We start from the raw sequence: 25,812 nt of genomic DNA on the forward strand, positions 1-25,812 counted from the left end.
CCATTACTCCTCCTTATATATCCTCCATCATACCAATAATCAAATTAACAATGTAATAGCCCTATTAAAGACATAGTATTCTAAAAACTTTTCGATAACAGTACAAAAGTACAGGTAAAAAATCCAAACATATAATACTGAGTACATAAAATCAGTAGACGATCATAAAAAGTATATTTTTTGTTATCCAAAGCATTAAAATTGTTGAAATTTTAAAACAGTGCACCACATCGTTATAAGGTTAGAGCTCTTTTTTTCAGCACAGGAAGCAGGGGAACATTGTCATTTAGACCTGGTGTTACACTAGCATTTAATTTAATGATCCAGTAAATCTCTTTAAGCTCTAATTCTAATTTCCACCAATCACCCCTAATCTTCTGTGGTACTACTACTAATATACCAAACTTAAATTTTGGTTTGTCATCACTTTGACATATCTGCCTGTGTCTAAAAAGGGCATTGGTAGAATTACACTTGGCTATAGTGTACATGTGTTCGTAAATCCTAGTTCTAAGTCGCCTCTCAGTTTTACCTACATAGTAATTTTGACATGTCTGACAGACACAAATATACACCACTCCTTTTGTATTATAATTGCCCTTTTGCAAACTAGTACCTTGCCTGTTCCATTTGATATAAATTATGTCACTGTCTAAAATCCAGTGACATTGAGTGCATCGTCCACACTTGGTGGTACCTTTCTGGACGAATGGTTTAAATATTGTATGTTCTACTAAATATTTAATATTGGTTAACTGGTTAATATTGGCGTTAACAACAATAAAAATAATGAAAGTGACATTTCACAAATGATGTTTGATCTTTCACAACAAATTTCTGACTTAACTAAAAGGATGAACATTTTACAATCGTCGCAGACTGGGAGTAATATAAGAAGTAAAGATATGTTTTTTCCTAGGAACAGGTTAGGTAATCAACGCGACTTTACAGAGAATGCACAAGAAGGCCGTTCGGGTACACAAAGGTATGTTGAATGAACAAATAGTGGTACACCTATAGCCAAGAGTAAAGTGAATTTCAGAGAATGGGTTAAAAAGGATGCATTTTTCATGAATATGACTGATACATCTACAGTACAGGTTGAATACACCAATGAAATAGTTTGAAAATTTGATGTATAAGGTACGTAACTTGCAGTGTGATAACTTATATTTAGAGGAAAGTTTAAAGAACAAATAGGTACCAAAATGACTTAGATTGTTTAAATTCCCTAACAGCTTGCAAGCTAGTGATTATAATCTTGATGAATTGTTTGCTTTATTTGACCGGTTTGGTTTTGAGTTAATGGACTTCATCATAAGAACAAACAATAAATGCAATAAAACTATGTTTGATGACCTTGACAAACTTAATGAAATGTTGGTGAATGACTTATTGTTCGATGTCAATGTTATCCATTATGAACAGATTTTTGAAAAAGTTGAGAAAAATGTTAAAGTAAACCTCGAACGTAAAAAGAAAAAGTTGCTTAGAGATGAATTTGATTATAATAAAAATCAAGTGTACCCATTACCTAGGCATTTTGTAGAGGGAGAAGTAGATTGTGAAAGAAGGAATGGTGAAATTCATACAAATTATATAATAATAAACGGTGACAACATTGAGGAAATATATGACAAGTATGACCAAGTACAGGAAGAATATAATGCTAATTATCCACCTCTAAGGCGGTCAGAAATATAGAAAATAAAAATAAGAATAAGCAACAGTTTTTTTTAGCAAAATCCCTCTCCCCGAACAACAGCAGGAGGAACAACAGAGGGGGCTTACTGAAACACACACAGACAACACAATTAAACCTAAGTAGTCATACAGAAGTTAGTCACAAAGTTAAATGTTTCACTTTGCATGGTTTTAATATTTTTAATTATACAGATCAGCCAGTAGATGATACATACTTTTCTATTTTTAGAAAAAGATTTAAGTTTGTACCGCCTTTTAGGTTAGGAATTGTAGAGGTTATAACAGAAAGTACAGTTGTGTACACTTACCATAAATGTAGATGTTTGAGTGTATTCATTGTTGCAGTCATTACATTTGGGTTATCTGCTTGCAGGTAGCCCTCAGTCAGCCTGATTATCAAAGTCGGGTTTCCTGCGTTGGTTGCTGTCTCATCTTCCATGACGTCAGGTAGTCAGGGGTATAAAGCATGCAGCCAACACCATTACATCAGTTTTTCTTGCCCCAGATGTCAGGTGTCCCCATAATGGGAAGCAATTATATACAAGGTAACACCTCCAATAAAAAGCAAATACACCAGAAAGTTTTAAGCATAGTAAGCAAGAATAGAGGTATATAGTCAATAGAAGTCAGGGGACTGGAGGGAGGGTAGCCAGGACTGCAACAGTGAATACACTCAAACATCTACATTTATGGTAAGTGTACACAACTGTACTATGTTCTTCGTGTTTCACTGTTGCAGTCATTACATTTGGGTAGATTCCCAAAGCTAAGGAAGGGAGGAGTCAATTAGATAGCATTAGGACCACCTATAAGGCCCTGCAAGACTGCAGTGGCAAAACCAGCTCTGGATTTAGAAATAATTGGCAAGTGGTAATGCTTGGTGAAGGTATGTACAGAACTCCAGGTAGTAGCTTCTAGGATGTCCCTGGTAGGGACACCTCTGAGAAAGGCTGTAGAGGTAGATGCAGCCCTGGTTGAATGTGGTCTTATCCCCTGTGGGGTAGGTTTTCCGTGGTGCTTATAGCAGAAATTAATGTAATGGCCTATCCACTTAGAAATGGTTTGTTTTGAAATGGCCCTCCCCTCTGCCCCTGCAGCATATGCAACCAGCAGCTGTTCAGATTTCCTGAAAGGCTTAGTCTTGTCCAAGTAAAATCTAAGTTGCCTGTGCACATCCAAGGAGTGCAGTATTCATTCCCCTTTGTTCTGTGGATTAGAAAAGAAGGTTGGCAAATGAATGGACTGATTAAGGGCCACACTAGATACCACCTTGGGCATAAAGGAGGGATTTTTCCTAAGGGACACCCTGTCCGCATGAAAGATGGTGAAAGGCTCCACTACCATGAGGACCTGTAATTCAGACACCTTCTTGCTGAAGTGATGGCTAGGCGGAAGGCTGTTTTCCAAGAATGGAATTTCAACTCTGCATTTGCAGCTGGCTCAAAGGGAGGTAGAGTGAGCTTTTCCAATACAAAGTTAAGGTCCCAGGCTGGAGTAGGGGCTCTCCTGGGTGGTCTTAAGCGTTTGGCTCCTCTGAGGAATTGCTTCAGCAATGGATGAGAGAAGAGGGGTGGTTCTGTATTATAATGAGCTGAAATGGCCGAGGAATGGATTTTGATGGAAGAAAAGGAAAGGCCCTTGTGAAGCATCTCAGTTAAGTATTGAAGAATGTGCGGTAGATTGGGCACAGTTGTGTCCATCCCCTGTGTTTGGCTCCAGGAACAGAATCTCTTCCATTTTTCAGCATAGGAATTTCTAGTACTAGGCCTCCTTGACTCCAGAATGACATCCATCACTTGCTTACTGAGGGATGGTAACAGAGAGATCATGTAATTAGCCAGGCTGCAAGGTTCGGGGTTTGAAGCTGTGGGTGCAGAATCTGGCCCTCCTGCTGGGACAGCAGGGAAGGGGTTGGAGGCAGGTGCCATGGCTCCAGAAGTGACGCACTGCTCAAGAGGGGGTACCAGTGTTGGCATGGCAAGTCTGGTGCAATAAGTATTGTCCTTAGTGTGTCCTGTTTGATCTTTAGAAGCTCTTTGGAAAGGAGAGGCAGAGGGGGAAAGGCATAAATTGAAGGACAGGGCATCCATTTTCCAAGCTTGTCTGTGGGGAGTCCTTGTGCAGAATCTGTCCAAGTGGTAGTTCTGAGGGGAGGCAAACAGTTCTACCTCTGGGCTCCCCCATTTGTTTCTCAAAATGTTGAATATCTTTGGTTCCAGTTTCCACTCGTGTGGGTCCATGAGATTTCTGCTTAAGTCGTCTGCCAGTTTATTTAGCTTGCCTGGCAGGAATTGAGCTTGTAGGTGCACTTGGTAGCTCAAGGCTGTGTTTCACAAAGCCATGGCTAGTCTGCAGAGAGGGTATGAGTGGGTTCCCCCTTGCTTGTTTATGTACCACATAACAGTGGTGTTGTCCATCTTTACCAATAATTGTCCTGGAAGAATGTTGTCCTTGAAGGCTGTCAGAGCATTCTGTACAGCTAACATTTCTTTTTGATTGATATGTATGTGCATTTGACTTGGGTTCCATTTGCCCTGAATGCACTGCCTTGCCAAGTGAGCCACCCCCCCCCCCCCATGCATAGTCTGATGCGTCTGTTGTTAGGGTTTGGGCGGTAGGGGTAGAGTGAATGGCAGTCCCTTGTTTTGGTGGCAGGCCTCTGCCCACCAAAGGAACTTTGTCTTTAGACAAGGTATGACAGGAATCATTGATTCTAGGTCCTGAGAATGTTGACACCATAGGCTTTTTAGATACCACTGTAGCTTTCTCATATGCAGTCTTGCATATGGAATTAGTAGAATGCAAGAGGCCATGAACCCCAGGGCTTGCAGTATTTTCCTTGCTGGGTCTTTGTGGCCAGTAGTTTGAAGTAGGCTGTCAAATGAACTTGTTTCTCTGGCATGAGGTATGCCATGTGGGAAGTTGTATTCAAGCTTGCTCCCAGGAATACAATTTGTTGGCAGGGTACTAGATGTGATTTATTTTCATTTATGATGTACCCCAGACAAGTTAGTAATTTCTTTACAAATGCCAGATGATTTAATAGTAAGTCCTGGCTTTCTGCCTGAGTTAGACAATCATCCAGGTATGCGTATATTTGAATATTTCTTTGCCTGCAAAATTCAATGACTGGAGCTAGGAACTTTGTGAATACATGTGAAAGAAAACAAAAGCTGGATAAACGCCTGGTATACACCTCAAGCGAAAAAAAAAAAAAAAAAAATTAAAAGACCAATGGTTAGACCACAGCTGAAGATAAAAATGGAATAATCCACGTCAGGAAATAAATCACTTGCAGCTTCACAGTAGTGTGAAGCTGCAAGTGATTTATTTCCTGACGTGGATTATTCCATTTTTATCTTCAGCTGTGGTCTAACCACTTTGTGAATACCCTGAGTGCAGTAGATAAGCCACAGGGCAGTGCAGAGAACTGATAGTGCATGTAGCCTGCCCTGAAGCATAGGTATCTTCTGCAAGATTCCCTTATTGGGATGTGCAGGTAGGCTTCCTATAAATCCAGTGTTGCCAACCAGGCATTTTTGCCTAGCATTGGAAGCAGCTGATGAAGAGTTAGCATTTTGAATTTTGGGATTACCAAAAAAGTGTTTAGGATAGACAGGTCCAGGACAGGATGCCAGAATTGTCCTTTCTGGGTACCAGGAAAAGTCTTGAGTAGAAACCTTGCCCTCATTCTTCTTCTGGGACAGGCTGAATAGCCCTGATGCTTAGAAGAGAGAGAACTTGCTTTTGAGCCTCTGCCCACTGATTTGGGGATAGGTCTGGCCAACCATTTGGGGTTGGTAAGGAGTGGAAGTGGAGTCTGTATCCTTGGGAAACTATATTTAAAACCCATTTGTCTTAGGTAATGAGTTCCCAGTTTTTTGCATGCAGGGCGATCTTTTCCCCTAAAGGAACAGTCAGTTGAGCAGGGCTCGGAAGGTTTAAAGTTAAGTCATTGTGACAGTTTACCATAGGGGGGTGTCTTACTACTCCCAGCTTTGGAAGTGGGAGCCCCCCACTGCTTAAGCCTGTGAATATCTTGGGACTGAAGCCTGGGTGTTCTGCTGGTTCTGAGTTTGGACTGAGAAGGCCTGGAAGAGGCAGGAAAGGACCAATTCTTAGAAGGCCAGGGCCTACTAAATCTGGGAGGCTGTACTTGCAGGAAATCTTTTAACAGTTTGCATAGATTTAGCTTTTTCCTCCATCTTTTTAAGTACTTCTTCTGCTTTGTTGCCAAACAGGCGGTCTTGGTTTAAGGGAACATCCAGTAATTTTGCTTTAACATGATCTGGCAAAGATTGCTTACGCCAAGCATGCCTTCTAAGTGACAGCAGACCTGCAAGATGCCTCTAACAAATCAAAACCACATTGGAAAGTATGTTTTCCAACTTGTTCAGCAAGAATGCATTAAATCCTGTAATTCTTTATTTTCAGCACAGTCAGGAATCAACATCATTTTCTGTTTAAACAAAAAACGCAAACTAAACCAATAAGAGCGATAGTTACCAGGTTTATTTAGTGTTAAAACAAAAATGTGTAGAACACGCTTAGGTACTACATGCACACACATACAAAAAATACTAGATTTAATTCTCATATCCCTCTTTTATATAAATTTGAGAAATTTATAGCTAATCTATGTGCAAAAGTTTAATAATTTATATTTATTAATTTTTTATTATTGAAACACATTAGGATTTACATAATGTATTTCATAAGAAATTATATATTTCTAACATTTAAAATGATCAAATTATTGAAATATTTAAAACATGTGACATTTATGAATAAAAATTTTAAATACTATCCTAAATAAATTAAGCAAACTAAGTAAATAAATAAAGAAATAAAAAAAATTTTTTATTTTGTAAGTTATTGATAATGTTTTCCATTCATACTGGCATTAAATATCTCGGCTGCTGGATGTAGTTACGAGTTAATATATAAGGACATGTTTTAGTAGAGTGTGGTATGATAGGTGTGTTTAATATACACATTCTATTTTATTTACAAGCTTGAAAAGGAGATTTTTTTATTATTTTTAAATATACTTTTAAATATATTCTTGCACAAAGTTCTTTAAATGAAATGCTTAAATTACAGGTTAATGAACGCCAGGTTTTTCATGCCTTCTAGTAGAAGGGAAGTGACGTTCTTAATTGCCTTTTGGTAACAACTTAAAAGCGTAGTATTATACATTTGATATTTTGTATTTTGTATTCTGATGAAGGTGAAGCACCGTCTTTACCGAAAGCGTGTTCTACACATTTTTGTTTTAACGCTAAATAAACCTGGTAACTATTGCTCTTATTGGTTTAGTTCGCGTTTTTTGTTTTATCTGGTTTGTTTAAATTCTGTGATTATCATTTTCTGTTTAAACAATCCAATAATATGCTGCTGATACTTTAACATATGAAACTGGCAGTTTAAGGCCCTAATGGCAAACGCTGCAGAAGTGTATACATTCTTAACCCATCTGTCCATCGCCCTGGAATCTCTATCAGAGGAGGTAGGGTTTTGGCAGTAGTAGCCTTAATGCCTTTGGGTCCCTGTGAAATGGTCTCAGGATCCGCATTAGGATTCTTAAAGAGGAACTTGTGAGAGTCAGGTACTCTGTAATACCAGTCAGGTTTTCTGGATGCTGGAGGTAAAGTATCAGGGTCCAGGCTAGATTCCAAGAAGGCATCCTCTATAATGTCCAGTACAGGAGGGATAGCTAAAGGCCTGTGTTGAGGTAGGAGTAAGAATTCCCTAAGCCTCTTTTTGGAGTCAGAGTAATCCTGGGTTTCCCAGCGGAAATGCTCCCTAAGAGTATGCAAAGTTTCACCAAAAGAGAAATCCTCTGGAGGGGAAGCAGAGGGAATGGAGTCCTCTGCATCAGAACCCTCATAGGTAGATAAGGGCAACTCCTGGTCAGCAGAGAAAACAGAAATTTCAGAATCCTGATCAGAAGGAAAATCAGTTCTAGGTCTCTTAGAGGGAGAAGGGTGGCTTCCCCTGATAAGAGAAATAAGGTCTTCAGACATTCTTATCATTTGTTTTTTTAGGCATAGGGGCCTGACCATGCGGTCTGGGTGTTGGTTTTCTAGGCATGGATAGAGTTTTACGTCTTGAAGAAGAAGATGGTGTCGGTTTAATATGCAAGTCAGTAGGCCTGAATACACCCTTAGAAGCCGGACCCATCCAAGGTAGAGACATCCGCAGGTTCCACAGTCGAAGAAGTATCTTGCGGCATACCGGACTCCAATGGGTCCAGTAGAAGCCTACGAAATTGAAGTAGCGGGTATCAGGGGCTGTGAAAGTGCCTCACTGAGTACTGGCGAACTGGCAACTAGCTTAGGAGAAGCGTCATCGTCAGCTTTGGACCTATGCGGTCTGCCTCTGTCTTTATCTTTGTGTTTTTTCGGAATGTCAGTAGTCGGGTGGCTTACCAAAGCCATTTCTGGATAATTGAACCGAGTACCAAAATATTTAGATGCGAAAATGAACCGACGACGAATATTTTGAGGTTAGAATAAGGCACAAAACCAACAGTGAAGTACGTTGTGGTCTGGGCCTAGGCAAGGAATGCAGTATGAATGAAAATCTTTATGAGGTATTTGCTTTCCACAAGAAATACTATTGTTAACTTTTACTGACATCGGTTTAGAGCAAGAAAAAGGATCCACAATGGGGTACTTAGCTTAGTTGGAGATTTTGGATCTGAAACTCGAGTTGACCAGCACTTGCGAACTGCTTCTGCTTCAGGCACCGCATGGCAAGAAAGACTGATGTGATGGCGTCGGCTGCATGCTTTATACCCCTGACTACCTGACGTCATGGAAGATGAGACAGCAACCAATGCAGGACCCAAGACTTTGATAATCAGGCTGACTGAGGGCTACCTGCAAGCAGATAACCCAAATGTTATGACTGCAAACACGAAGAACATCTTATATTATTTACACAAAAATTAAATTTTAATATTATGTTCAAAGGGCAACAAAACACAATTTTAGCACAAAATAGTGTGTTAAGAAAAACAAGTTTTTTCAACCCTCCTTTGCAACCTACTATTCAAGCTTTCAAAAGAGCATGTGAGGGTGATTTATATAAGGAATTAACTCAAAGAACTAGTAAAACACTTTTTAATTTAAACAGGGAAGAACATTGTTTATTAAATAAAATAAGACAGGACGATTAATTGAGAATAATGAAACCTGATAAGGGTGGGGGATTGTCCTGTTTAACAAAGTAGACTATATAAATGAGCTGACTATGGCATTTTCAGATACAGAAAAGTATTAAATAGCTTCTAGGAATTAATTATTCTTGCCAGATAAAAAAAAACAACTTTTTTGAAGATTCTCTCTTGCAAAGGGCTATTTCATAAGAGCTCTATGAATTCCTTAAGACTGACCATCCTGTGATACCTGTAGCCTTTGGTATTCCAAAGATACATAAGAATATACAGCATCCACCTTTTGGGATAGTTATTTCAGCTCGAAATAGTTCAACTTACGCACTGTGCACATTTATTGATAGGATCCTGAAAGAATCTCTAAAAGCAGTAGATTATGTACTGAAGGACTCTTGGGATTTTCTTTGTAAATTCAATGATAGATAGTACATAGAAAATTGTATGTTCATCACAGTAGATGTGGTTGATTTATTTACTTCAATTCCACACAGTGAACTTCTGGACCTTTTTTATGAGGCCATAAGGGAAATAACAAACGTTAGTGGTAACATGACTAATTTTGGAATGGCAACTATGGATTATATTTTGTCAAATAATTTTTTCACAATTGAAGGTGACTATTATAAACAGGTGCAGGATGTGGCAATGGGCGCAACATGTGCCCCCATGTACGCCAATCTGGTACTATATGCATGGGAGAAAAAACATTTTCAATTGTGCTTACAGTCAGTCATGGTCTACATATTTTTGTTATCTGGATGATATTCTCATCGTATGGAAGGACAATCAGGTGGACATCCCAGGATTTATAGACTACGCTAACCAGATCTGCACTTATTTTAAATTCACATTTCATTGTTCTGAAGAATCTATTAATTCCTTAGATTTAACTATTTCTAAGGACAAGGTTAATAGTATCTTTCCCTCAAAAATCTATAGGAAAGATACATTCTCTAATAGCCATTTAGATTTCCGTAGCTGCCACCCCTCACACTATAAGAAAAATATTTTCAAAGGTCAGCTGGTAAGGGCAAGTAGAATGTGTTCTAATAGAGAAATGTTTGAGAGAGAAGTACAAATTATCACCAACATGTTTAAACTAAGGTTGCCCTGATAAAATTTTAACAGTGATAGTTAATGAAGTTTTGGATGGTTGGGGTAATAAGTTTAAACCATTATTGGGGAGTAGTACCCTGTTTTCCCCTGCCCCTAAGATTCAAGAACTAAATAGTTCAACATTTAGATCAGGGATTGGGATACCTTATGGTGAAGGGGGGAAAAAGCAGTAAGAACAATACTTAAAAGGAAATGGAACATCCTTAAAGGCAACCAGGAGATTTTTCTTATTTTGGGTCATTGGGTGAAACCCCCACCTTTGTGTATAAAATGGGTAGAAATATTAAATATTTAGTAGAACATACAATATTTAAACCATTGGTCCAGAAAGGTACCACCAAGTGTGGACGATGCACTGAATGTCACTGGATTTTTGACAGTGACATAATTGAGATCAAATGGAACAGGCTAGGTACTATTTTGCAAAAGGGCAATTGTAATACTAAAGGAGTGGTGTATATGTGTGTCTGTCAGAAGTGTCAGAGTTACTATGTAGGTAAAACTGAGAGGCGACAAATAGACACACAGATATGTCAAAGTGATGACAAACCAAAATTTAAGTTTGGTATATTAGCAGTTGTACCACAGAAGATTAGGGGTGGTTGGCGGGAATTAGAATTAGAGCTTAAAGAGATTTACTGGATCATTAAATTAAATGCTAGTGTAACACCAGGTCTAAATGACAATGTTCCCTTGATTCCTATGCTGAAAAAAAGAACTCTAACCTTATAAAGATGTGGTACACTGTTTTACAATTTCAACAATTTTAATGCTTTGGATAACAAAAAATATTATACTTTTTATGACCATCTATTGATTTTATGTACTCAGTATTTTATGTTTGGATTTTTTACCTGTACTTTTGTACTGTTATCGAAAAGTTTTTAGAATACTATGTCTTTAATAGGACTATTACATTGCTAATTAGATTATTGGTATGATGGAGGGTATATAAGGAGGAGTAATGGTTAGGCTTATTTATGTTCTGATGAAGTCCCAGAGTGTTCAAAAAGGGATAAAAGCATTTGCTTAATTGTTACAAACTGTTACAACAATGTCGGATAAAGTCTTTTTAATCTAATCGCTAAATGGTGTGGAGCTTATGGTGAAGTTAAAGCTTGAAGGCACTGTTTTTTTCATTTTACATATAACCTGCACAACATAAAAAAGATTTCTTTACCCTTTGAAGGTAAGGCTACTGTCTATGTGCGTACTCAGAACCTTGACCACTGCATTGACTCTTAGGGCTGTATTATCAACATGGCAATTAGCTGGGATTGTTGACTTCCCAAAGGGTACAGTAATGGATTTATTAGCATTGAGTTTAAGACCATGGCTTTGGCACCATTTGTAATTCAAAGATGGGTCTTCTTGAAGAAAGCTAGTGTCTTGCAGGGGAGTCGATGATAACCCCCAGCTTGAAATCATCTGCAAACCTAGTCGGCCATAAACCTTCACCATTTGCTTCTTTTTAAGAGAAATAGATGCCAAAAGGGAGCTGGGTCAGTACAGAGCCCTGGGGGACTCAGTTAGTGATGGGCATCTTGGTGGAGGTGGCCTTACCTATTCTGACCTATGAGGTCCTATCAGTGAGGCAGCTGGCTATCCAGCAAATGGTAAAAGGGTTTATATCTAAATTAATGAGCTTGTCTATAACGTCTGAATGGGGTTTTGTATCAAAAGCTTTGAAAAGGTTGAGGTAAACTGCATGCACAGTCTTGCCTTCATCCAGTGCTTTGATATTCCTCTTAAAAAAGTCCACCAGATTTATTAGGCATGACCTTCCTTTAAAAAAGCCAAACTGTAATGTGTGCTGCATTTACAGGTTACCTATGTCCTCATTTACCATGTCCATGATGATTCTTTCCATGGCCTTACATATGAGGATGGTCAGACTGATAGGTATGCAGTTACCTGGATCAGTGGCTTGACCTCCTTTGTGCAGGGGAATGATAGCAGCCATCTTCCTTTACTTGGGCACAAAACTTTACTGTAGGCTGCAGTTGTAAAGTGATTCAAGTGGACCAGACAGGTCATGCTTTCATGCTATTCATTAAGCACCCGGGAATGTTATTGGAGACCACTGATGCAGTATTTTATGGTCTTGGAAAATGCACTGATAACTTGTTCTCTAATTATAACTTGGGGGATTTTGGCATGCAATATTTCCTTTGGACTATCTGGGGGGAGTGGGTGAAGAATTTTGAGCTGAATATGTGAACCAAAATGTTGGCAATGGTCTCTGGTTCAGTGTGGGTGATGCTATTTACAATAAGTTCTGCGCATTGCTGTGCATTCTCCTGAAGTTATAGAAATTGGTCAAGAAAGGTTTGTGGTTGTCCTTTGCCTCACAAACTATTTCTTACTCAAATGTAGCCTCTGAAGTATTAATTACTCCTCTTAGCTGCCTTTTTATATTGATCAGGTGGCTTTTAGTATACATGGTTTGTTCCCCTTATGCTTGGCCAAGATTTTTTTTCTTTTGCTGTATAACCAAGTGATACTATGATTCCACCAGGGTGGCTTGTCTTTTCAGTTTGTTTTATTCTTAATATGAGTGGGCATAGCTCACTCTACACAGCTATCAATATGGCTGTACAGAGAGTTTGTAAATAGCTCAGCATATGCTATGTTTTTTATGGGGTTCGGGTGCTTGGAATTTAGCCAAGGTGTCGCTTTGTGGAGAGAGGTTAGATTTGGAATGGTTCCTAAAGGTTTTTGGCTTCACTGGATCCCCAGATTTAATTCTTATTTCAAGCAGTACTGCCTTCTGGTCAGATCTGACAAATGAAGGCATTACATTGGGTGAGGAACATCAGCCCCCAGTGTTTGTGAGTACAAGGCCAAAGATGTTTGTACCCCTGGTAGGAGAATGGACCAACTGTTGCAGGATGCTGGTATTAACAAAGTTTAAGAATTGCTGGACTTGTGCATTATAAGTGGTGTAGGATTCCTCATCTCTAGAGAGGTAGTTGAGATCCCCCACGAATATCATATCGGGTTGACCACTGAGGGACTCTAGTCCATTGAGACAGGTAGTATGGGTTTCATGGGGCATTGAGGGGGACCTATAGGTTGAAAGGATATGGTAAGACACTCTGTCCATGGTGAGTTGCAAATGTATAACTTCCAGTGGGTCATAAACTTTAACTAGTCTGGATGTGAGTTTGGTTTTAATACAGACTGAGACTCCTCCACCTTTCATTCCTCCCTCTGCAGTAGCTGGTCTAAACGTGTGAAAGGCACTAAAACCTTGTATTGCTGGGGTACTCTCTGTGACTTTAAACCACGTCTGCTACTACACAGATGTCTATGCTTTCCAGGGAGAGGAAGGCTTGCAGGCAGTGGAGTTTCTTGTTAAGACTTCTAGCACTGAGAAGTACCACCTTCAGATATTCCTTAGTGTAAGTTCAGTTAAGTCAGGAGGCTTATTATATTTGGCATTTTCTATAAAGGCACTATGGGGGTGGAAAAGGTCTTTGCCAATATCCGAAAGCCTAGAGGGCATAAGTGCAGACCATCCCTGGCAAAGCAGCATGATCTGTCAACCATGTCCTCCCAGGCTGTCAAATACTGCACCCTCTTGGACTGACACCAGAAGCTAACCCAATGGCTACAATCAATCATTTTCTGTTGGTAACATGGCATCATCCTTGGAGAAGGCAGTATGCTGCTCAGTGCTAGGCTCATACCTGCCTGAGACAAATAATCAGCAAGCTCGATTGTGTCTCACTTCATAAAGTCAAAGGAGGTACATCTCAGGTCATTAACACCCACATGGACTGTGACAGAGTCATACTGTACCTGTGATTCAATGACCTGAGTGGCTGTGTGACTTGATGGATCCTAGCTCTGGAAAGGCAGTTAACCAAGACTCTCTCCTTACTCAGTCTGGTGAGAGGGACATCAATGTGCCTCACTACAGAATCACCAATGACCACAGGAAATTTGGCTGTGCACTGGCTTGCCTTAAGGGCTTAGCAGTAGAAACAATGGATACAAGTGTTACTATGTGTAGCTGTGGGTGGTGTTTTAACTAGGTGTTTATGTGATGGCTGAGGACGCATTTTTTTGATCGTGCTATTAGCGTTTTAGAAAGAGGGATGCCGCGGTGGTACGGCAGTAGCGTTACCTCACAGCAAGAGGTTCTCCCTTTCAATTCTTGGCGTGGCTTGGGATTGCCTTCTGTGTGGAGTCTGCATGTCCTCCCCACGGTTGGGTAGCATTCGAAAGACATACGTGCATAAATGGGCATGCCTTCGTTGAAGGTTGGGTATCGTGCTGGCACCTCGGCATTTCGTAAAAATCTACTGCCAATCATTAGCAGACCGGAGTTCCGCTGTGGCAACCCTTTACCGGGAAACAGCCAAAAGACAAACAACCTGTAAGTGCCTCAGCATATGTAGTTTTATGCATAGGGTCTTTACTCTGTGCAGTAGGCATGGTACAAGTGTCACTGACAACTTCTATAGGATTAGTTTTGGTTGTATAAAAGACTTTTGCTTCCAGTGTTAAAGTGTATTTATACCTCTCACATACTTTATCTATTTTATTAAGAATAAGTGGGTTGGCAGTGTATGTGAGGCAATTGCTACAATGCCTCAGAATGCCCATCTCAACCAGAATTGCCAGAGAGAGAGTCAGGAAGTGCTTATCTATGGCTACTTATCCACTAGGGAGGAGGGAGGGAAATTTAAACATTGAATAAGACAATGAACTTGATAAGCAATGCTCAGCTATGCACAAACTAGATGCTCTAGTAGTTAAAAAAAATCTGTCTAGACAGTAAGGGTATTTTAAAGGAAACTTCCACTGTGAGAGATTGGTGTCTACACAGATTAAAAAAACTATGACACTTTTAGAACAGCTGCCACAACAATCCTTCAACCAGCAATTATCAACTCTGAAAGATGTAGGCTATCCTCTCCTGCTACAAAAGTGTTGACCACAAACATTCCTAATGTAAAATAACTATTTTGGAGCCCAAGTGCTAAAACAGAATACAGACACTTAGAATGACAGGTACAATAAGCCTTCACCAGCAATTCCCAAGCTCAGATGGTTGGGGGCTATCCTCTCAAAACAGTGTAGACCAGAAACCTTCTTAATTTAAAATAACTGGTTTGAAGCCCGGCAAACAGCACCAGAATTAGCTGTTCTAAAGACTTAAACATTGCCTGTGCTATAAATAGGATCTGATGGACAGACAGGTATGTATCCCAGAGATTAGCTTCTCTCTGGAACAGGCTCTCCATCCATGTGAAGCAGAGTTCCTCCGTAACTCAATTCAAGTGCAACTTGGACATTTAGATGGGAAACGGGAAATTCATCCTTGGTTTGGCACCTATGTCTCTAATGGACACAGGCCACCTGCAATGGTTCATCTCCCAGGCACTAGCTTGTAAATGTTTACTCTCTCAAGCCCCTGCTTACACTTATCAAAGATAACAGAACTTGTCAGAGATTTGGGATGCACAGCTAGGCTTAAAAAGTCCCTTGTGGTCGTTAGCCTAGTAAACACCTATGAACTTAAGAGCTTAAACCAGATGTGACACCCCCTCCTCTGTGCCAGTAATCAAGGAGCCTCAATCCTCACCACTGACACTGGTGGGGAATGTTCATTTAGAACAAAAATAGATGCATACAGTATTTTCAGATGCAGCTCTCTGCACCAAGCACAATTTCCCTTAAGAGCGCACAGGGAGCACACCCCAGTCTTGGGGATGGACTTCCTCTCCAGGGCCCCAAGTAAGACGCCACCTTTCTCTCTGCAGAAATCAGTGCACTGTGTCCCTGTTCCAAGTAGGTGACACACCACACACACACTCTTTAAGATTTGATTTTCACACACACACACACACACACATACACACACACCTGGGAAAGGCTGGCACAAATTTACCTGCTACGCCACCTCCACCTAGACTAATAAGGTAGATTCACTGCCACCAGCCAGCTATTTTAAGGCTCTTATCAGGATACCCAATTACTTTTAGTAAAAGTGATACTTATGCAAGTAGTGTTAACCAATCAGCAAGACTTTCAGGAGTGTGATGCCACAGTACCACTAAATAAGTGCAGGTACTCTCAAAATTTAGAATATCGTCTAAAAGACCAGCCACAATGAAATGTTGAGATATATTTAATAATTAATAATAAAAGAAAAACATGAAAACACTAAATATCTATTTATAATAAACACTAGAGTTTCAATTCACAGGAAATATAAAAAAATAACACAGAAGGAAAGACTCACGCAGATGAAGAAAAATATTTTAGCTAATCTAATTATATTTTCCTAACTGACTGAAGAATTACTGTTCCCTAGTTAAATTATTTACTAAAACAAGGCAAAATGAAGTGGGTGAGTGCTCTTGTCAGTTCCAAAACAGAGTGCTGAGTGTCACTATCACATCTCTCACTACTATCTAAATACAATTTCAGTACTGGCTACAGAATGACATCACCTCTGGTCATCTGATTCTGTGGTTCCCACACTACCCTTTCACTAGAAACTTGAGTCAGGATCTGGCACAGATGTGTCACAATACACACCTAGAAATTTGCTAAGGCTTATTATAGCCTCTGGAGATTATAAAAATATTCCAACCCTTTCATCCTTCCTTCAAAGTCTAACCAGCCATTCTCTGGCACTCCATTGTAGAATTCAGTTCACTACTAAGGAAAATAAAAGCAAGATCCCAGCCTAGACATTGTGTGTCTGGCTGAATTCAGCCCTGTGAGATAAAATAATTATGGCCTAAACCAAGTCATTTAATTTCAAGCCATTTTTCTTAAGGTTAGCTGGCTGAGCTTAACCCCTTCCCTTCCAGCATCCTCTGTTAACATACATATATTTAATCAGTTACAAGTCTGACATACATGTATATATCTTTTCTGTCCAGCAGGATCCACTGTTGATACATTTTTTTTTAATACAAGCAACTTTACAAATACAATTTTAATGCAAGCATCTGTACAAATCAGTTTGACAGTAAAATCACATACAATTCTTTACAAAACTCCAGCTAGGTATACTGGCATATGGTACACATGCACTACCCTACTCCTTTTGGTGTAGCTGGCACTACCTCACTTCATCACACCAGAACCAACGCAGTTTTAGAATAATGGACACAATAAGAACCAGCAATTCTCAGCTCAGAAGGGCTTAGTCTAGCCTCTCCTGCCAAAACAGTGTTACACCAAATCTTCCCAATGTAAAATAACTGGTTTGGAGTCCTAGTGCTTAAATCAGAACAAAGACACTTAGAATAATGGATACAATAAGCCTTCACCAACAATTCCAAGTTCAGAAGGATGGAGGCTATCCTCTTCTCCCATAAGTGTGTAGACCAGAGACCTTCTTAATGTAAAATAACTGGTTTGGAGGCCAAGGGCTTAAACCAGAACTAGGACGCTTTTAGAATAACAGACACAATAAGCCTTCAAAGAGCAGTTCCCAACTCAGAAGGGTGTAAGCTACCTCTCCTACCAGAACAGTGTAAGCCACAAACCATTCTTACGTAAGTTAACTAGTCTGGAAGCCTAGTGCTTAAATCAGAACTAAGAGCTTCAGAATAACAGTTACAATGCAATCAGGTTACTAACAAGCAGTAATAAATGCAGTAGATTAAATGCAATTGAACACTTTAAAAACACAAATATAGTAAAAGCAGCTGAAGAAAGAGCAATATTCTCTTTATTAGTAGGAAGGTAGGAAACAGAAAATAATTCAACTTTAAGATGCTAAGAAGGAGGGGCCTTCCCAGTTGATCTCTCAGTTCTCAGTAGAATGAGTTGATAATACTGGGAGGAGTGTCCAAAATCAGATTTATAGTAGGGCAGGTAACTCAAAAGCCACCAAGTTTAACTGCACAACAACGCGAGGGCGGGCAAGTGGGGAAAAAAATAAATGCTGACACAGATCACCAATAGTCAGGTACAGAACAAGTCAGACAATCACTACAGCTAAATAAAGATGCCACTAAATATTTGGAGTTAAATGATCACTGCTATTTCTCAGCTCTTCCTACTGATTAGTTTGATGTTATTCATTGTCTGCAAAAGAAATCTCTTCTAAATGACCCTAGCCAAAACCTCTTAAAACTTCAAAAAGAACAAAAACATTAAAACAAAACAAAATGCAATATAAGAAAAAGATAAAACAGAGAAGTATCCAAACCTTAAATGAATACTCCAATCTAAAATCAAATGCAGAGATCAGCAATATTCAGGCAGAGAACAAGTCAAACAAGCACTACCAATAAATAAATGGTTATTTCAAGAGAAACAGTGAGCAAAGCCCACTTACTGCTACTAATCAATTTCTCTTTAAATTAAGTTTTCATTAATGGGAAGAGAACACAGACTGAAGTTCTCATAATTTTTAAATAAGAAACAAAAAAAATGAAAATAATGTTGCTTAGTACAGAATGTTAGTAATGGAGTATGTATGAAACTCCAGAAAGTAATTTTTTATGCTTACATTTATGTGTGTGATCATGTGCGTTTGTGTGTGTATATATATCACACACACATTTTTATGACATAACTGTAGATAGTAATAGAATATGTTTTCATAGCTCTTAGAGTAATGATTTACTTTCTCTAAAATGATGCCTGCTGCTGATCAACCAGGCTCCTAGTGTCACTCTTACAAAATGTTAACTACTAATTCCTAAACTCTTTTGGATTCAATGGTACAAACAAGTTATTATAGATCAGATGTGCACAGTCTTTCATGTGACAACTTTTTTTTAAACATTAAACCCAGTGCCAGCTAACAGAAACCATCCAAGGCTGCTGGGAAGACCATCCTTAGAAAACAAATAAATGTTTACCACATGAGGCTGATTTTTTCTCCACCAGTTTGACGTGTCTAGTTTCATTTCGAATTTTGTCATCGGTCTTGTCCACTAGATGTGCCAGGTCGTCAATGATCTCTGGAAAACAGGCGAGGAAACAAATGATTTATTTGGCATGTTTAGCTTTTGAGCATTTAAATTCCATTTATAAACATAAGTAATTGAACTAAGATCTGTAAAATGTAAAGCATCTGAGTGAAGTGTTTTTCAAGGACGCTATCCAAATCTTAGGGTTTTCCACAAAGCTCTTAAATGATACCAGGATCAAGCACACACTTCAAACTGTACATTGATATATTTTATTGCATTTTGTAGGCACTGCAAAGAAAAAGGACAGTTGTGTACACTTACCATAAATGTAGATGTTTGAGTGTATTCACTGTTGCAATCATCACACTTGGGATATCTGCCTGCAGGTAGCCCTCAGTTGGCCCGAATACCAGAGGCTTAGTATTTCTGCGTCGGTTGCTGTCACTCCAGGACTGATGTCAGGTTGTCAGGGGTATAAAAACAGGCAGATGACACCATTACATCAGTTTTTCTTGCCATTACATCAGTTTTTCTTACCCCAAATGTCAGGAGCACCCCATAAAGGGAGCTAAATTATGGTGGGGAATAAAGTACAGTTGTGTACACTTACCATAAATGTAGATGTTCGAGTGTATTCACTGTTGCAGTCATCACATTTGGGTTATCTGCTTGCAGTAGCCCTCAGTTGGCCTGATTATCAAAGTCTTGGGTCCTGTGTCGGTTGCTGTCTCATCTTCCGTGACGTCAGGTAGTCAGGGGTATAAAGCATGCAGCCGACTCCATTACATCAGTTTTTCTTGTCCCAGATGTCAGGTGCCCCCTAATGGGAATAAATTATATACATATACATATATATATATATATATATATATATATATATATATATATATATATAAAGCAAATACACCAAAAAGCTTTTTAAGCATAGTAAAAGGAGCGTAGAGTTATAGCCAAAAGAAGTCAGGGGGCTGGAGGGAGGGTAACCAGGACTGCAACAGTGAATACACTCGAATATGGTAAGTGTACACAACTTCGTGTTTCACTGTTGCAGTCATCACATTTGGGTAGATTCCCAAAGCTAAGGATGGGAGGAGGAATTTAGATAGCATTAGCAGCAGCTATGAGGCCCTACAAGACTGCAGTGGCAAAGCCAGCTCTGGATTTAGAGAAAAATGGCAAATGGTAATGCTTGGTGAAGGTATGTAGAGAACTCCAGGTAGCAACTTCTAGGATATCTCTGGTAGGGACACCCCTGAGAAAGGCTGTAGAGGTAGATGCAGCCCTGGTGGAATGGGGTCTAATCCCCTGTGGGATAGGTTTTCCATGGTGATTATAGCAGAAATTAATGCAATGGCCTATCCATTTAGAAATGGTTTGCTTCGAAATAGCCGTCCCCTCTGCCACTGCAGCAAATGCCACCAGCAGTTGTTCAATTTTCCTTTGAGGTTTAGTCCTGTCCAAGTAAAATCTAAGTTGACTGTGCACATCTAAGGAGTGCAGTATCCGTTCCTCTTTATTCTGTGGATTAGAAAAGAAGGTTGGCAAATGAATGGATTGATTAAGAGCCACACTGGATACCAACTTGGGCATGAAGGAGGGATTGGTCCTGAGGGACACCTTGTCCGCATGAAATATGATGAAAGGCTCCATTGCCATAAGGGCCTGTAATTCAGATACCCTTCTTGCTGAAGTGATTGCTAAAAGGAAAGCTGTTTTCCAAGAAAGGAATTTTAACTCTGCACTTGCAGCTGGCTCAAAAGGAGGCAGAGTGAGTTTTTCCAGTACAAAGTTAAGGTCCCAGGTTGGAGTTAGGGCTTTTCTGGGTGGTCTTAAGTTTTTGGCCCCTCTGAGAAACTGCTTGAGCAGTGGGTGAGAAAAGAGGGGCGGTTCTGTGTTGTAATGAGCTGAAATGGCTAAGGCATGAATTTTGATGGAGGAAAAGGAAAGGCCCTTGTGAAGCATCTCAGTTAAGTATTGAAGAATCTGAGGTAAATTTGGCGCTGCTGTGGCCATCCCTTGAGTTTGGTTCCAGGCACAGAATCTTTTCCATTTTTCAGCATAAGATTTTCTAGTACTAGGCCTCCTTGCCTCCAAAATGACATCCAACACTTGTTTACTGAGGGATGGTTACGTGGACATTAGGTAATTAGCCAGGCTGTAAGGTTCAGTGTTTGAAGCTGGGGGTGCAGAATCTGGCACCCCTGCTGTAACAGCAGGGTAGGGGTCTCAGGCAGGTGCCATGGGGCTAGCTGTGACACACTGCACAAAAGGGGGTACCAGTACATAAGGGCCTGTAATTCAGATACCCTTCTTGCTGAAGTGATTGCACAAGAGGGGGTACCAGTGTTGGCGTGGCCAGTCTGGTGCAATCAGTATCATCCTTGGCTTGTCCTGTTTGATCTTTAGTAGTACTTTAGAGAGTAGAGGAAGAAGAGGAAAGGTATAAACTGATAGATTTTTCCAGCTGAAGGACAGAGCATCCACTTTCCAAGCTTGTTTGTGGGGAGTCCTTGCACAGAATGTGTCCAACTGGTAGTTCTGGGGGGAGGCAAACAGGTCTATATCTGTGCTCACCCATTTATCAACATGTTGAAAGTCTTTGGTTCCAGTCTCCACTCGTGTGGGTCCATTAAATTTCTGCTTAGTTCGTCTGCCAGTGTATTTAGTTTTCCTGGCAGGAATTGAGCCTGTAGATGCACTTGATAGGTCAAGGCTGTGTTCCACAGAGCCATGGCTAGTCTGCAGAGTGGGTAGGAATGGGTAACCCCCTTCTTATGTACCACATAACAGTGGTGTTGTCCATCTTTACCATTAATTGTTCTAGAAGAATGTGGTCCTTGAAGGCTGTCAGAGCATTCTGTACAGCTAACATTTCTTTTCGATTGATATGCAGGTGCATTTGACTTGGGTTCCATTTGCCCTGAATGCACCTCCCTGCCAGGTGAGCCCCCCCATGCATAGTCTGATGCGTCTGTTGTTAGGGTTTGGGTGTCAGGGGGTAGAGTGAATGGTAGTCCCATGTTTTGGTGGCAGGCCTCTGCCCATTAAAGGAATTCTAACCGGAGGCAAGGTATGATAGGAATCATTGCTTCTAGATCCTGAGAATGTTGACACCATAGGCTTTTTAGATACCATTGTAGTTTCCTTTCTTCATATGCAGTCTTGCATATGAAATTAGTAGAATGCAAGAGGCCATGAACCCCAAGGCTTTCAGTATTTTTCTTGCAGATAGCTGAGCTCTGGTGGCCATTTGTTTGAAGTAGTCTGTCAGATAGACTTTGCCTTGCAGATATCAGGGTTTTTGTGGCCACTACTTTGAAATAAGTTGTCAAATGAATTTGCTTCTCTGGCATGAGGAAAGCCATCTGGGAAGTTGTGTTTAAGCTTGCTCCCAGGAATATAATTTGTTGACAGGGTACCAGCTGTGATTTCTTTTCATTTATGGTGTATCCCAGACAAGTTAGCACCTTTTGTACAAATGCCAGATGATTCAAAATCATGTCCTGGCTTTCTGCCTGAATTAGACAATCATCCAGGTATGGGTATATTTGAATATTTCTTTGCCTGCAAAATGCAATGACTGGAGCTAAGCACTTTGTGAATACCCTGGGCGCAGCAGATAAGCCAAAGGGCAGTACAGAGAACTTATAGTGCATGCAGTCTGCTTTGAAGTGTAGGTATCTTCTGCAAGATTCTCTGATTGGATGTGCAGGTAGGCTTCCTTTAAATCTAGTGTTGCCAACCAGGCATCTTTGCCTATCATGGGTAGCAACTGGTGAAGAGTTAGCATCTTGAATTTTGGAATCACCAAAAAGGTGTTCAGGATAGAAAGGTCCAGGATAGGGCACCATGAGTTTTCTTTTCTGGGTACCAGGAAAAGTCTTGAGTAGAAACCTTGTCCCTTTTCCTCTTCTAGTACAATCTGAATAGCCTCTAATTTTAAAAGAGAGAGAGTACTTGCTTCCGAGCCTCTGCCCACTGATTTGGGGGTAGATTCGACCAACTGTTTGGGGTTGGTAACATGTGGGAGTGAAATCTGTACCCTTGGGGAAACTAAGTTTAAAACCCATTTGTCCTGGGTAATGAGTTCCCAGTTTTTTGCTTGCAGAGCAATCTTTCCCCCTAAAGGAGCAGTCAGTTGAGAAGTGCTTGGAAGATTTAAAGTTAAGTCATTGAGACAATTTACCATGGGGCGGGGAGGGGGGAGTCTTACTACTCCCTGATTTGGAAGTGGGAGCCCGCCACTGCTTAGTCCTGTGTGTACCCTGGGACTGAAGCCTGGTTGTTCTGCTGGTTCTGGGTTTAAACTGAAAAGGCCTGGAAGAGGCAGGAAAGGACCAATGTTTTGAGGGCCAATGCCTACTAAATCTTGGAGGCTGCACTTATAAGAAATATTTAACAGTTTGCATAGATTTAGCTTTTTCCTCCTTTTCAAGAACTTCTTCTGCTTTGTTGCCAAACAGACGGTCCTGATTTAAGGGAGCATCCAGCAATTTATTTTTAACATGATCTGGCAAAGACTGCTCCTTAAGCTAAGCATGCCTTCTAACTACAGACCCGGTGACAGCAGCCCTGCATGATGCATCTAGTGAATCAAAACCACATTGCAAAGTATGTTTCCCAACCTGTTCAGCAGAATGCATTAAATCCTGTAAAAATCCTTATTTTCAGCACAATCAGGAATCAACATCATTTTCTGTTTAAGCAATCCAATAATATGCTGCTGATACTTTAACATATGAAACTGGCAATTTAAGGCCCTGATGGCCAAGATTGCAGAGGTGTATACCTTCTTACCCCATCTATCCAGGGCCCTGGAATCTCTATTAGAAGGGGTAGGATTTTTGGCAGTAGTAGCCTTAATGCCCTTGGGTCCCTGTGAAATGGTCTCAGGATCCGCAGTAGGATTTTTAAAAAGAAACTTGTGAGAATCAGGAACCCTGTAATATCTATCAGGTTTTCTGGGAGCAGGAGGTAAAGAGTCAGGGGCCAAGCTAGATTCCGAAAAGGCATCATCAACAACAATGTCCAGTACAAGAGAGATAACTAAAGGCCTGTGTTGGGGCAGGAGTAAGAAATCTCTAAGCCTTTTTTTAGAATCAGAGTAATCCTGGCTTTCCCAGTGACAATGCTCCCTAAGAGTATGCAAGGTTTCATCAAAAGAAAAATCCTCTGGGGGAGAAGCAGAGGGAACAGAGTCCTCTGCATCAGAATCCTCATAGGTGGATAAAGTCAAATCCTGGTCATCAGAGAAAACAGAAATTTCAGAATCCTGGTCAGAAGTATCATAAGCAAATTCAGTCCTAGGTCTCTTAGAGGGGGAAGGATGGCTTCCCCTGATTAAAGAAATAAGATCTTCAGCCATTCTTATCATTTGTTTTTAAGGCATAGAGGTCTGACCATGTGGTCTGGTCATCAGTTTCCTAGGCATAGTTCGAGTTTTAGGCCTTGAAGAAGAAGATGGTGTCGGTTTAATATGCAAGTCAGTAGGCCTGAAAACACCCTCAGAAGCCGGTGCCTGCACAGTGACTCTGGACCCATCCAAGGTAGAGACATCCACAGGTTCCACAGCTGAAGCATCTCGCGGCATACCGGACTCCGAATGAGTCTCAGTAGAGGCCTGCGAATCTGACGTAGTGGGTATCAGGGTCTGCAAAAGTCCCTCACATAGTACCGGCAAACTAGCAACTAGCTTAGGAGAAGCGTCATCGGCAGCTTTGGACCTAGTCTTTGTCTTTATCTTTGCATTTTTTCAGAATGTCGGTAGTCGGGTGGCTTACTGAAGACATATCTGGATAAGTAAACCAAGCACCAAAATATTTAGAAGTGAAAATATACTGATGATGAATAGTTTGTGGTTTAAATAAGGCACAAAACCGACAGCGAGGTATGTCATGGTCAGGGCCTAGGCATGGAATGCAGTACAAATGAAAATCTTTATGAGGTATTTGCTTTCCACAAGAAATACAATTATTGACTTTTACTGACATTGGTTTAGAGCAAGAAAAAGTTTCCCCAATGGGGTAGCTTTAGTTGAAGACTTCGGTTCTGAAACTCAAAAACGAAAATTTCAGGAGTCGGCCGACGGGCACTTGCGAACTGCTTCTGCTTTGGGCACCACACGGCAAGAAAGACTGATGTAATGGCATCGGTTGCATGCTTTGTACCTCTGACTACCTGACGTCATGGAAGATGAGACAGCAACCGACGCGGGACCCAAGACTTTGATGATCAGGCCGACTGAGGGCTACTGCAAGCAGATAACCCAAATGTGATGACTGCAACAGTGAAACACGAAGAACATCACCACCAGTAAAAAGTAAATATTAATACCAATAACAAAACCCCAGAAGGGATGAGTAATAGGTATAGTGAGGAGAGGGAGAGAGAGAGAAAGCCAGGGGCCTGAAGGGAGGGAAACCAGGACTGCAGCAGTGAATACAACCAAACATCTACGTTTATGGTAAGTGTACACAACTGTACTATGTATGTTCTTCGTGTTTCACTGTTGCAGTCATCACACTTGGGTGGATTCCCAAAGCTGAAGAAGGGTGGAGGCAAGTCAAGAAGAATTAGGGGTGGCTAGTATGCCTTGCAGGACTGCTGTAGCAAAACATGCTCTAGATTTGGAAAAGATAGGCAGGTGGTAATGCTTGGTGAAAGTGTGTACAGAACTCCAGGTAGCAGCTTCCAGGATGTCCCTGGTAGGGACTCCCCTGAGAATTGCTGTAGAGATAGATGTTGTCCTAGTGGAATGTGTTCTGACCCCCTGAGGGGTTGGTTTCCCATGGTGCTTATAGCAGAAATGGATGCAGTGTGTTATCCGTTTGTTTTGAAATGGCCTTGCCCTCTGCCCCTGTTGCAAAGCTGACAAATAACTGGTCAGATTTTCTGAAGGGCTTAGTCCTATCAAGG

The 25,812-nt window shown here is 40.5% G+C and overlaps 1 protein-coding gene across 3 annotated transcripts in view; it reads right to left on the bottom strand.

Moving 5' to 3' along the window:
• Positions 1 to 25,812, bottom strand: part of STX8 (syntaxin 8) — a 2,187,953-nt gene that overhangs the window by 965,639 nt on the left and 1,196,502 nt on the right. For all 3 annotated transcript variants that reach the window (XM_044085028.1, XM_044085029.1, XR_006366610.1), the window contains exon 7: positions 18,844 to 18,945. In XM_044085028.1, coding sequence (XP_043940963.1) covers positions 18,844 to 18,945 — 102 coding nt within the window. The remainder of the gene's footprint in view (positions 1 to 18,843; positions 18,946 to 25,812) is intronic.

Source organism: Protopterus annectens, chromosome 10.part0 (genome assembly GCF_019279795.1).
Source record: "Protopterus annectens isolate FY-2018-M chromosome 10.part0, PAN1.0, whole genome shotgun sequence".
Classification (NCBI taxonomy): Eukaryota; Metazoa; Chordata; order Ceratodontiformes; family Protopteridae; genus Protopterus; species Protopterus annectens.